Raw genomic sequence first — 13,325 nt, 5'->3', positions numbered from 1 at the left:
CCTCATCCTCGTCTTATGTCATTTGTGTCTTGATCATTAAAGCCAAAACTCTAAAATTAGGTGATGATATCGCTATTATTGCTTTAGTTTCCTAGTCAACTGTATGAATATTTAGCTTCAGTAAAGCAGCCCATAGAGGTCAGGTTACTCAACAAGAGACGTTCTACTCACGCTGCCAAAACAGTTGTGTGTCTTCTGTGGCTCTGAAGGGAACTTTCCAAAGTTTGAGAAAATACTTTGGCTTGGGCTCCGAGACAAAAAGTTTGTAACAGAAAGCCTCCATTGCTACCTGGGGCTGTGAAGTTTGGAACGTGTGGGTATTTAACCAGTTTGGGGATGGGTCTAAAGAAAGGTGCTATCAAGTTGCATTGTGTTGGAAAGTGTAGGATTCAGTATTTTAAGAGTTTGACCTAAACTAGAGGTTAAAGGTCAGAACGTCATGTCTTTAAATTTGTCTCTTTTTTAAAATACAATACTGAGTACATCTTTAAAAAGACACTATTCTTATTTAAATAAATGTTTATAATGATTTTAAATCTGCACATTTGCACATTTTATTGGATTTAATTGACTTAATTTCCATGATATGTATTTACATCACTCTTCTCTCCTGTTTTCCAGATGATGACGAATGTAAGTCCGAGCCATGCGGCCACGGCAGAGGCCTCTGCGTCAACATAGAGGGCAGCTACAAATGTCTCTGTCGTCAGGGCTATAAACACATGGTGCAGCACGGCAGACTTAAGTGCATAGGTGCGTTCAGTTGAGTTAATTCCATGGTGTTTTTTTTTTTATCAGATATCAAAACCTGCATTGGCCTCATCCTTCCTGTTTTGCAGATGTGAACGAGTGCTCTAAGCAGGACATCTGTGGTGTCGGCGGCCAGTGTATAAACCTGCCTGGTTCTTATAAATGTGAATGTCACAGCGGGTTTAGGAGCAAGTCCCACCGTCATCCAGCCTGTGAAGGTACAAAGATGCTGATTATTATGACACCATGGATGTTAGTGTGCAGGCTTTCCGCTGACAAAACACTTATTATGTGTGTGCAACTATCATACACTTGAATCGGTGCCCTGCATGTGTGTCTGTGTAAATCCAAACAAGGCTATGTTCAACCTTTTCTCCCTCATTTCAGATATAAATGAGTGTTTGAATCCCGACACCTGTCCCAATGAGCAGTGTGAGAACACACCGGGCTCCTATGAGTGTGTTCCTTGTTTGCCTGGTCACGAGGCCAGGTCCGGCACCTGCTATGGTGAGTGTTAACCCATGTGATTATCACGCTAAAAATTCAAATTCAAGACAAAGTTAACCACCTCCCCCAGTAAAAAGAGAGTTTATACTTCTGTCCGATATATGGTATCTTGCTGTTAATCTACAAAACTGTGAAAACCATCACAACAGATTTTTTTAAATTTTGCCAATAGTGTGTTGGGATTTATTACAGAGGAACATCTCAGATCAACATACTGTAGAGGGAAAATAAAAGATGTTTACCTAGTACAAGATAAATATCATATCATATGTTACTGCGTGTTTTAATAATCAGTCCCTTTGAATTCAATCAAGCTGCACCAAATTCCACACATTCATAGATATCAGCTTCATAGTAACCCATCCAGTAGTTTTTGTACAAACCAACTAACAAACAAATGGACAGAGGTGGAAACCTTCCTTGGTAGAGGTAATAAAAAAAAAGCTAATCAATACAACAAATGTGTAATTTATTTTCCTCTATTTCCTCCCTGATGCTTCACCAGACATTAATGAGTGTCAGAAGCCGGGCATTTGTCCTAACGGCCGCTGTGAGAACCTCCCTGGTACTTACCGGTGCCTGTGCAACGAGGGCTTCCTTCCATTAGCAGACAGCAAAGGGTGCAATGGTGAGAAGTTCTATTCTAACCCTTTCACCCCAGTACACAGATTAGGCTGCTTATAATGCACTCGAGTGACCTGATGGCTGTTTGGTGCCTAATATGAATCCTGAATCATCAAAGTAGCTGCGTTTTTTTTTCTGTTCTTTCTCTCAATCAGACATTGACGAGTGTGAGGACGTGCGGCTGTGTGCTAACGGCCACTGTATCAACACTGAAGGCTCCTTCCAGTGCCAGTGTTACCCGGGATACCAGCGCACACAGGAAGGCAGCCACTGCGAAGGCAGGAATAATTCCACAAACCAATATGCAATTATTTAGCACCTTAAAGTAATAGGTTTTTTATTGTCCCTTGATAACTAATAAACATAAAGAGTGACCAACAGGTTAAAGAGAGAATCTAAAACTGCTCAACACATGCTTCACATTCCGACATAGTTGTTTTTATTTCCTTCCCTTCCCAGATATCAATGAGTGTGAGAGGCCATCAAACTGTCAGAGGGGCCACTGTATCAACAGCATGGGCTCATATCACTGTGAGTGCCAGAAAGGCTACAAGCTGGTCGGAGGCAGGCGATGCCAAGGTCAGTCTTTTACATTCTTTAAGGTCATGACCTTTACCAGAAAACAATGTGCTGTCTGTCGTTCTGCCACCAACTAGTAACTAACTCTTATGCAGGAGTTAATAGGTTGGTTTTATTTGCAGTGTCTTAATTTGTATCCTTATGTTTAACCTTTCAACATCTCATTCAACTCTTTTAGGAGCTGATGTTACTGTTAAAGACACATTTGTCTTTGTCTTCTTTTATTTTCTGCATGATAAAGTAAATAATTATTAATTCATTGTAATCTAAACATCTCTATTGTGGGATTTTACCTAATAAGTAGTGTACCGTGTTTTCTATCTCTATATGAGTTTGAGAGCAGCACTCATTTCACTGTTTATTTTGTAATATTGTCACTCAAAACCATGCACTTGCACTCAGATAGCCCCTGTTTGTACTTAGATTTCCTGCCATTTCCTGCCCTTCTCCTAGCACTCAAGCCACTCGTGTGTGAAACGTCTGCTCTTGGATTTTTTTGTGCAACAAGTCTGTCAAAGTTCCCCAACCAACAGAATTCCAGGTGTAGTGTTGACAAATTAAATTGTCCCGAAAACCAAGAGCAGATGTTTCACGCATGTACGAAAGAATTCTGAGTGCGAGAAGAAGAGCTGAAACTGGAGCACAGAACATCCGTACAGACAAAGTGCAAGAGCAGTTTGAGCACAAGCAGAGCAAAACAAAGCACGAGCAGGAGCTATTTGAGTGTGAGCGCAGGGTTTTGACTGAAAGCATTACAAAACCTGAAAGACCAAGTTCTTGAATATAGATAAAAACTCCATAGTGTTCATGCAATGGCACAACATTGGCCAATATTTATATATTAAAAATGTTTTCTTACTTTGCTAAAGAAGAAAACCTATTTGTTTGCAACTCACGTGGTGTTTAGGTAGAAACCAGGTCTTAAAGCCACCTGTGTGATTTCCTTTTCAGACTTTGACGAATGTGCTGCAGACAGATTTCTCTGCCAGCCCTACGGCTCTTGTGAGAACAGACCGGGGTCGTATGTGTGCGCCTGCAAGCACGGTTATGTCCTCTCAGAGGACAAACACAGCTGTGAGGGTAAGCCTGCACGGATTCCCTCCTGCTCTACTGTTGACCCTCATTCATCCCAGAGCTTTAACCAGGCCTGAACATTTGATCCCTGCTTGTCCCAAACCCAGAACATTTCTGTTCAAATGTAAACCACATCTGAAGCCTATAAGCCAAACAATTATAATCATTAGTCATAAATGACCAAATCCTGTATTCTTCATGACCCAGTTCAGATTTTTAGAGCTGTAAATTAAAACGAAGACCAACTTGGAACGCAGATTAAAGGTGAAGACTAGTCGCTGGATTTAGACGCTAAATCATCCTGTTCTGTTTCACCTCGTTTGCTCCCGCAGCCGTTCATGTGTTGATGGACGAGAAGAAGGAGTGTTACCTGAACCTCGACGACACCGTGTTCTGCGACAGCGTCCTGGCCACCAACGTCACCAAGCAGGAGTGCTGCTGCTCCATTGGAGTGGGATGGGGAGACCACTGTGAGATCTACCCCTGTCCGGTCTCCCATTCTGGTACATTTACACTCTACTGTGTACACATGCAAATAAACTCATTCAAGTCTTACAGAAGATTATTGATCATCCTGAGCCTCAAAGTCTGAAAATACTGTGTGTTCAAGGGCTGGATGATGGTTGTAGCTTGTGCTAACACCATTATAGGGAATTCAGTTTCTGGTTTACTTAAACGTTAGCGTTAAGCAGCCTTATTGTAGCCATACACTGTATCTATATCTCATGCAGTGGTTATTAAAATCCTCTTGGTCTTCTTTTCCCAGCCGAGTTCCACTTCCTGTGTCCAAACGGACAGGGTCTCTACAATGAAGAAGGACTCCAGTACAGCCTGCCTGCCTTCCATGGTACATATTTTGTTAACACACACCAGGGCTACACAGTGCTGAAATATTCAGCTATTTGCACCAAAGCATCCATTGTGGTATAACATTAATAGAGCCCGACCAATATGGATATTGAGGGTCGATGCTGATACTGATATTAGGGAGTAAAACATTTACGATACCGATATATTTGCTGCTACATATATTTAAAAATAGAATTGGCAATGATTCCTATGATGTCATAGTCGAACCCTTGTGACAAAGAAATGTCATTGAGGTTTAGTATTTTACAGTTTAACCATAAACTTTATTATAAGTAACTGTACATGGAAATAAGAAATAAACACACATACAACCAAATATGTTTAACTTGAAAAAAAAAAAAAAGGGTGTGAAATTTAGACACAAATGTACATCTTTCCTCCGTTATTAAATCTGTAAAATAAAAGTCTTACATGCTGGCAGATATATACGCAGATAACGACATTTCTGTGAAAGGCTCACATCACATATTTTTAGCCAACCAATATATCGATTGGGCTCTAAACATTAAAATGATCACAGTCGTGCCTGAATTAAATACTGTAATTGTACTTAACCTTGTCTAAATACTGTGTGTTGTCAGTTCCTAATGTTTACCGTTGTCGTGACTCATGAGATCGCCCCACACTGACCTCACTGCATTGAACAACACTTCCTGTAAGTACTGAGGACAGATTATTCCTTTATCGCCTGCAGACATCGACGAGTGCTCTTTGTTTGCTGATGAAATCTGCAAGAAGGGCCGCTGTGAGAACACGCTGCCGGGCTACGAGTGCTACTGTCAGCAGGGCTTCTACTATGACGGCAACCTCCTGGAGTGCATTGGTGAGCGATCGGATACACAGCAAAACATGACACTTCAATGGATCCTCACACAGAATACAGAACAGTGTTGCAGAGGCCTCATTACAGATTCTGCTTTTGCATGTTCTTTCTCAGATGTGAACGAATGCCACGACGAGTCTCTGTGCACTAACGGCCACTGCGTCAACACCGAGGGCTCCTTCTACTGCAACTGTAAGCGTCCCTGGACTCCAGATTCCAACAAGAAGAAGTGTGTGATGGCAATAGTAGCAGGTGAGTCCACTGGCATCTTCTCCCATTTTGCCGAGCTACTGGTGGGATTATGTCGAACACTGAGTTCATCTCTTTGCTCGCACAGATGTGAACGAGTGCGGGGACCGGGCCAACTGTAAGAACGGCCATTGCGTGGACACCCCGGGGTCATACTACTGCATCTGCTCGCCGCCATGGACCCTGGCCACTGACCGCAACAGCTGTGTGACTCCCGAGGAGCAGGCTGGTGAGTGCAGACCCCCTGCAGTGCCAGGGTTACAGAGAGCAACAAGGCAGCGGTGGGCAACGGCAGGTTATCCTGGAAAACGCAAAAAAATCAGAAAGAAATCTTAGTTTTTGCTCTTTGCATTTGTGGTAGATAAAACTGATTTCAGAGCCAAAGACAGTGAAGGACCCTTTTTATCATATTGAACAGGAAAATGAAACATGAAGCTTAGCATTTTGTGTAGTCAGAACTAATTCACAAATTATGTGAGTTTCTATATTAAATATGTCAAATGTTTTCCATGCATTTTAAGTGGCTGAAAGGGGCTTTTTTATTTTTATTTTTATCACTTGGAGTCTTTAATAAACACATAACGCCACATAGGAACAACCTTAAACGCACCTCATGTTATGTTTTTACGAACCGCGGCGGCAGGATGTTGATGTTAGAGGATCTATAATAGTCATCCTGAGCTAAAACCACACAAACCACACAAAGTAAAAATAAAATAATTCAATAAATAAACCAGTTCAGAACATGCTTTTTAAATCAAGGTCTAAGTTACATATAGTGAATGGACATAAGATATTTTTATTAGGGGTGGAAGTGACAAACATTATTTGATAAATACAGAGGTGATGAAGATGCATGTGAACTGAAAGCAGATGTGAAAAGGAAAATTAAGTGAATGATCGAGTGATTTGATTAAAACAGTTTGTGATATGATGACAACAGAACCATGTTTTCCATCTTTTTCCACGTTTTCCTCATTTATCCTTCACAACACAAAGTTGCCATTTATCATTCAAGGAAAGTAGCCTCAGGGGCGGAAGTAACAAAAAATGGAAATAATGGAAGTGATGAAAATTGGGAATGGAAAATTTGAGTGATATATTGTCATTTGATTTGATAAACTAATTGATGTTTTATTCAAAACTACATTGCTCTGATAATCAACTGGGCTGTGTTTCACAACTCATCATTCACAACACCTAACTGACTGAAAATTTATCATTTTCAACATGTAATTCTTTAAAATTCGGACTGAACTATAAATCAAAAGCAGCGCCCACAAACTCGTGAATAATGTCCTCAGGCATAAACTCATGGCAGAAAAGGTCGAGAGTTGAGCTGTGTGGGCGTGTGCTTTTTTATAGGCTTTTTCCTCCATTATTAATTTGGAAGCATTTTCATCACTTCCATTTTTTCCAGTTCTTTTTATGTTACTTTCACCCTTGAGGCTACTTTTCTTAAATGATAAATGGCAATTTTGTGTAGTGAAAGGTAAACGATAAAATGTCAAGATGTGGACAATGATCAAATGTAGTTCTGTTTTCATCATAACACAACAAATCAGCTTCAAATGAATCAAATCACTCGATGATTAATCTGTAAATTTTTCATTTCAGATCCATTTTCTCAGTTACATTTTTCATTTCAGATCCATTTTCTCAGTTACATTTTTCAGTTCACGTGCATTTTCATCACCCCTTTTTTTATCAGTGGATTTTTTATTACTTCCCTCAGATATTTTTTCCATAAAGCCTGAAGACCATCACGTGATGTGTTGTTTCTTTTAATGCAGTTTAGTCCTCATCTTTATTTTAGATTTAATAAACAGAAAGTCTTAAAAACCCACAGAGTAGCTCAGGCTTCATGAAGTCCTGTGTTATCTAATTTTAACAATAAGTGATTAGTTGCTCTTGCAATTTACCGTCATTGCTGTCTGAATGGCTGGTGCAGTTAAAAAATATTGAATTGCCCTCTGAGAAATCTAAATCTACGTCCATCTGAAAATACTCACCTTGTTTCAAATTATATACATAAGCGGTTTTGTGACGGAGATTTCTAACGCTTCACACGATTTATTTACAACCAGAGTGGTACATGGAGCTGAGTGCAACCAGATGTAACGTATACGCTTAGTAACAGGCTCCAGCTCTGTAGCTAAATTTTTTGATAGGGCCGTTCTCTCCCCTTGTAAGCTGTACGAGGGTCAGAGCGTGGAGATGCCGGCAGCACAGCTGGGTTCCTCCTGCTGGATGATGGATGACGCCTGGAAAGGCTTGATATGTAGGAATGGTGTACAGTATCACTCTGAAGCCATGTGGTGGTGAGGTGTGGTTGGCCGAACGCCACACGGGAACAAAGGAGTTGTGGTGGTAGTAGTTGTTGTTAAATAAAAACTGGAGCCAGTGTTCAGCATTTCTTCAGATGAGTCCTGGATTCTTGAGAATAGAAAGTACAGAGGCCTCCGTTACCACAGCAACCAAGGCACGGATGAATGACTAGAAATTGAAAAGTGGACAGACACTGATGAGCTTAAAACCAGGGACAGGCTTTGGTCATTAAAGTGTTAATTTGAGAAACACAAAGCTCTGGATTTGTAGTTTAAGGGCGTGAATGAAAGTGAATATGACCGTACTGACCTAGACCTCTGACTTAACTTTCAAAATCAACTAAATCATCAATACAGGTTATACTGCATATTATTATCAAAGAGAAAATTTGACATGTATGAGTATAAAAGCAAAAAATATAGAGGGAAGAATATGTGGCTTAAGAATAACAAAATATAAAAGAGCTAATTTCCATTGCATTCAAAGAGCATTTCTAAGTCTCTTTTTCTCAGCCTGTGTAGTTTTTAATAATTATGTATTTGTTAACTTAACTATAAGTATGCCCCCTACTAGACCCACTTCAAGTATATTGAGTAAACCCAAACTGAGAACAACAACAGCAATATTAAACACCACATCAGTCTATTGAATTTTTCACTCCCCCGTACAGAAGTAATCCTCATCCAAGTATCTGCTCTGTTTCAGCCCACACCTGCCTACTTGGCATTGTCATTCATTTTCTCTGCAAACTGCCTGCAAACATCTTGACAGATACAGATTCCTCAGTTGATGTGTTGCTGCAGCCAAGCTTCCTGTTTTACCCTGCAGCCCTCTTTTTTTATGCATGGAGCACAGTGTGGTTGCATGTTAACTACAGACCAGCTGTACAGTGCATGACCAAGAGTTCAGTTTATACAGGTGAGGGAAATAACATGCATGCAACATGTATGATAGAGGCCTATACAGTAAGAAAACTTTAAATAAAGGTGATGGACACAATAACACTGTACATTACAAGCCAATACAACGAGTGTAAGAAATTCTGCATCCAACAGAGAATTTATTTCAGAACTATTGAATTGAACTTGAACTCAACTGCACTGATGCTTGTGTTACTGTGTCCACCACCTGCCAACCAGAGCTGGCTCCAAGCAGATGTTCATACTGTAACCAGTGTCTGTGGTGCCCTTTGCAGATGTGAATGAGTGCCAGGACCCCTCGTACTGTAAGAATGGGAGGTGTGAGAACACGCCCGGCTCCTTTCACTGTTTTTGCGACCCGCCCCTCACCTTCAGTGCAGCGCTGAAACAGTGCGTCTATGACGGTGGGTAAAAAAAAAACTAAAAAACAAATTAGTGTTAGCTCGCCTGAGCCTGACTGATCAAAATGAGTTTTGGCTTACGTCGACATCTGCCACTCATGTTGCTCTTTGTAATTCTTCTTAATTTGTGTCCCCATGCAGCCTGTAGTGCTTTTGTGTTACACCATTTCCCCTCTCACCCACTTAAGTGATAAATACCAAAACAAGATACCAAAACTAAATATGTATACGGTTTTGCAGGTAAAACAATATCAGAGTATGATCAGTGTCAGCAAAAGTGATTTTAGCCATTTTTCTGAATGTTTCGCATGTGTCTCCTTTGTCTGCGTAATGTATATTGTAAAATGTCATTGTTTTGGTAGGGAAAAGACAGATAATGCATTTAAAAGCTGCTCATTTAGTGGAGAATGAACTCTGTAGGGTTAATTTTGATGTAAGATAGATGATTCACAGCACAGTATCGCATGTCATGGTCATGGCTGGTTTTACATCTGTAATTAACACTGCAGGACTGTAACAGCGTATATATGTAATAGCGTAACATATATACTCTACATATATGTTATGTATAGGGACGCTTCATTGATAAGACTTTAAGGATGATAGCATTTTAAACACGGTTTTCTTTAAATTAACTGTAGATTCAAATTTTAAGTGCAAATAAGTAGTTTCATCTAAATAAAATGGACTTAAATCTTTTAATGTATCTATTAATATTCTGTGTGGCACAGCAAAACAAAAAAGTTCTATAGCTACTGTAGGCTACACAAATACGTACTGTATTATTGGGCAGACTCATTTCTGCACTTTTGCAGCTGCATATTTGGAAAAAGCTCCTGACCTTCTCTAACACCAACCTGTAACACGCATACACAGATTATAAAGGGAAAAAGTAAATTTTATGTACTTAGTGGTTCTTGCTACGTCTGCTTGATAAACAACATTTCAATGTTCAAAACCTCAGCATGCAACAGTTATGGAGAAAGTCTTAAAATAGTGTCTGTGTATTGATGTTTTGTTTTTATAGATTTTTCATCTTCGAATGCTGTTAACATCTGAAATTACGTTTATCTGTAAAGTTATAAATTTACCTACTATAAATTTTTTGTGCACTTTCTCCACTGGCTTGTAAGATACTGTTTTACATGATATTAATCTTCAAACAGCCTGAATGTGACTTCCTGTAATGAACCTTATGTAAATCTGACGACACTTAACCATTTATGTCTATGTTTTTTTTTTAACCCAGATCGCACTGCAGCCCACAAGGACGTGTGCTTCCTGCAGGTTGACGAGGGCTTGATCTGCAGCGAGCCGAGAAACGGCATGGTGGTGACCTACTCAGAGTGCTGCTGCCACTACGGCCGCGGATGGGGGCCCGAGTGCAACACATGTCCACCCAGAAACTCGGGTGAGCAAGCTGCTGTCCAGACTGACACGCTCAGCTTTTCCATTTTGCCTTAAATCTAAAAATGTTCATTCCTTGTGCTCAGAGATGTTCAGTCGTTTGTGTGAGATGCATCTGGAGACTGAGTCTGATGGGGAGCAGGATTTCCTCGCTGCTTTCGCCAACTACAACCCAGGTAGAACCGCACACCCTCTCTGCAGTCAATATTTTATATGAAATGCTAAAATATATGGAATTAAATGAGCCCTGTATTAAATTTGCTTATGTCTTATAACCCACATTTTCTCTTTTCTCCTGCCTGTGTGTCCAAAACAGGCGACAGCTCAGAGGAGGATTCAGATGAATGTAGCTGTGCAAATGGCCGCTGTGTCCGCTCCTACCTGGGCACCATGTGTGAATGTAACACAGGCTTTAGGCTGGACCACTCTCGCACCCGCTGTATAGGTTTGTACTTATTCATGAATACTATACTTCACTAGACTAAAACTACAAAAATACTGTGGTGTTTTTATGTTTTTATGCCGTCTATCTGTCCCATTCTTGTGAACACGATATCTCCAAAAGAACTTGAGGGAATCAAAGGTCAAATGTCATGGACAGTGTGACCTTATAAAACACGTTTTTGGTCTTGTAAACGCATCATCTCTGGAATGCCTCGAGGGAATTTCTTCAAAATTTGGTACAAACGTTCATTTGGACTAAAGGATGAACTAATTCGATTATGGCTGTCAAAGGTCAAGGTCACTGTGACCTCTCAAAACATGTTTTTGTCTCGTTAAGATGTTATCTTGAGAAGGCCTCGAGAGAATCCTTTCAGATTTGGCTAAAATGTTCTCTTACACTCACAGATTAACTGATTAAGATTTGATGGTCCAAGGTCAAGGTGGCGTCAAAAAATATGTTTTGGCCTCTTGAACATGATATCTTCAGTTTGCCTTTAGGGAATTTTTGCACATTTTGACCATTTGTCACTTGGACCCAAAGATTAATAGATTTCAGTGGTCAAAGGTCACGGTGACTCAGTCTGAAAAAAGGAATGTAGACTGCAACTGCACTGGATGGGGGAGGATTAGAACCGCAGGGTGATATGAATTCATTATTGTATTTCAAGGACTTTACAGTTGCTGCTAACATTAATTAGTTTATGTATCAACCTTGTATTCATCACTATTGAGCAATGTTTGATTTACTGTCTTCTAGCTGACACAACCTGATGAGTGCTCGTGTTCATCTTTTTTTCAGACATTGATGAGTGTGCGGAGCCAGGGGCTCGTGTCAGTCCTTGTAAGAACGCTCGCTGTGTCAACACCGCCGGCTCATACAAGTGCTTCTGCAAATACGGCTTCGTGGCCACACGCAGGCCAAACATATGCCTTCGTCGCAGGACTCGGTAACCTCTGCGTGTCCCTGTGTTTATGCCTGTCGGAAGTTTGCAAAACACACAATTACCCCACACATGCACCTCCGTCTCTCAGAACAAACATGGGACTGTGTGCAGTGAACCTTAAAAAGCACGCTCTCGTCCGGAGCCTGATTGTAGGAAGGGCTCATATGATAGAACATAACATATCAATGGCAAACTAATTTTCACCCCACCATTTCACATTTAAAGAAATTCAGACAAGTAATATGTTTGTTTAATTGTTTGTAATTATTGTTTTTTAAACTGTTTTGTTAAGTATAAATTGTGCATTTTTGTAATTTTCTTCATCTTTTAATTTCCTTATTGCATTGATCTTTCAACTCTTACTTTGAAATGCTGATGTCAAGCCCTCTCTTGTTTTAATAAGGAAATATTTTCCTACCAGGTTTTCTGCTGCAGCCCATTTCATATTTGTATACGTTTAAATGATATGACGACATTTCCCTTTACATTCCCATAAGTCAACAAAATGTTCAATTCTAAACTTTTCTAACCACACACTTTTGATTTTGTGTTATTGTACATTTTGTCAGTTTCTTTAAGAATGGTCCCTGTCCCACCCCTTGTTGTTGTTATTTGTTGATGTTGTTTGATATGAGAAGGCTGAAGTGTTTGTATAAATTGACATGTACACTTAAGTATTTGTTAAGCTAGAAGGAAAGGACATGCACTTAGCAATAAATGTAGTGGGAATATTTGCTTATTCCAGAAATCCGAGAATGTTTGACACTCATTGACATTAATGCTGCATCAAAGTATTTAGAAAACCAAAGACGCTGTTCCGATGAGAAGAATTGAATTTAAAAAAAGATGATGTCAACCAGTCATGTCTTTGTTGTTCTTGTGTTTTGGAGCATTGTGTTGTTCACTCATACTGTGGCTTCAGAGAGAATTCAGACAGGGAGGTGACGGAGGAGCCAGCGGCGACAGAGCCTCTCGCAGAGACGAGACAAACCGCTGGAAGAACCACGCTGCTCCCAGCAGCTCTCCATCATAGAGGCCTTCATGGTGCAGCGGACAAATGGAAGTCACTTTGCTGCCAAAGACTCTTCTACAAAGTAGTGACTTGAGGTTCTGAATACTTTTTTAAACGAGATTTTGATTTTAATAAAGTTGTAAAACGTTTTAAAAACACATTTTCACTTTTGTTGTTCATTCTGCCGAGGAGTTTCTGTTTCTGTTTGTTATTTAGCAGGATTATGCAAGAGCTACTTAACCAATTTCCATGATATTATATAGGGGACGGCGTATGACCCAAGGAAGAGTCTATAAAAGTTTGGTCCAGATCCGGATCACTGGTGAATACAAGAATTTATTTTCACTTTCATTGCAAGAAAGGGTGTTTTTCAACATTTTTGTTGGTTTCTCA

General features: G+C 40.1%; 1 protein-coding gene across 3 annotated transcripts in view; it reads left to right on the top strand.

Moving 5' to 3' along the window:
- The window catches only part of ltbp3 (latent transforming growth factor beta binding protein 3), a 35,637-nt gene extending 22,547 nt beyond the window's left edge, over nucleotides 1-13,090 (top strand). For 2 of the 3 annotated variants that reach the window (XM_035178170.2, XM_035178169.2), the window contains exons 13-29: nucleotides 622-753; nucleotides 840-968; nucleotides 1,138-1,257; nucleotides 1,763-1,885; nucleotides 2,037-2,159; nucleotides 2,341-2,460; nucleotides 3,412-3,540; nucleotides 3,867-4,037; nucleotides 4,301-4,381; nucleotides 5,099-5,227; nucleotides 5,342-5,479; nucleotides 5,565-5,705; nucleotides 9,000-9,128; nucleotides 10,375-10,536; nucleotides 10,619-10,708; nucleotides 10,849-10,977; nucleotides 11,776-13,090. In XM_035178170.2, the coding sequence (XP_035034061.1) occupies nucleotides 622-753; nucleotides 840-968; nucleotides 1,138-1,257; nucleotides 1,763-1,885; nucleotides 2,037-2,159; nucleotides 2,341-2,460; nucleotides 3,412-3,540; nucleotides 3,867-4,037; nucleotides 4,301-4,381; nucleotides 5,099-5,227; nucleotides 5,342-5,479; nucleotides 5,565-5,705; nucleotides 9,000-9,128; nucleotides 10,375-10,536; nucleotides 10,619-10,708; nucleotides 10,849-10,977; nucleotides 11,776-11,927 (2,198 nt within the window). In that variant the 3' untranslated portion in view covers nucleotides 11,928-13,090. The remainder of the gene's footprint in view (nucleotides 1-621; nucleotides 754-839; nucleotides 969-1,137; nucleotides 1,258-1,762; nucleotides 1,886-2,036; nucleotides 2,160-2,340; nucleotides 2,461-3,411; nucleotides 3,541-3,866; nucleotides 4,038-4,300; nucleotides 4,382-5,098; nucleotides 5,228-5,341; nucleotides 5,480-5,564; nucleotides 5,706-8,999; nucleotides 9,129-10,374; nucleotides 10,537-10,618; nucleotides 10,709-10,848; nucleotides 10,978-11,775) is intronic. The other variant, XM_035178171.2, reaches the window with a different exon arrangement.
- Nucleotides 13,091-13,325: the final 235 nt, after the last annotated feature.

This window comes from Hippoglossus stenolepis, chromosome 15 (assembly GCF_022539355.2).
Source record: "Hippoglossus stenolepis isolate QCI-W04-F060 chromosome 15, HSTE1.2, whole genome shotgun sequence".
Lineage (NCBI taxonomy): Eukaryota > Metazoa > Chordata > Actinopteri > Pleuronectiformes > Pleuronectidae > Hippoglossus > Hippoglossus stenolepis.
This window is presented reverse-complemented; position numbering and strand designations above follow the sequence as displayed.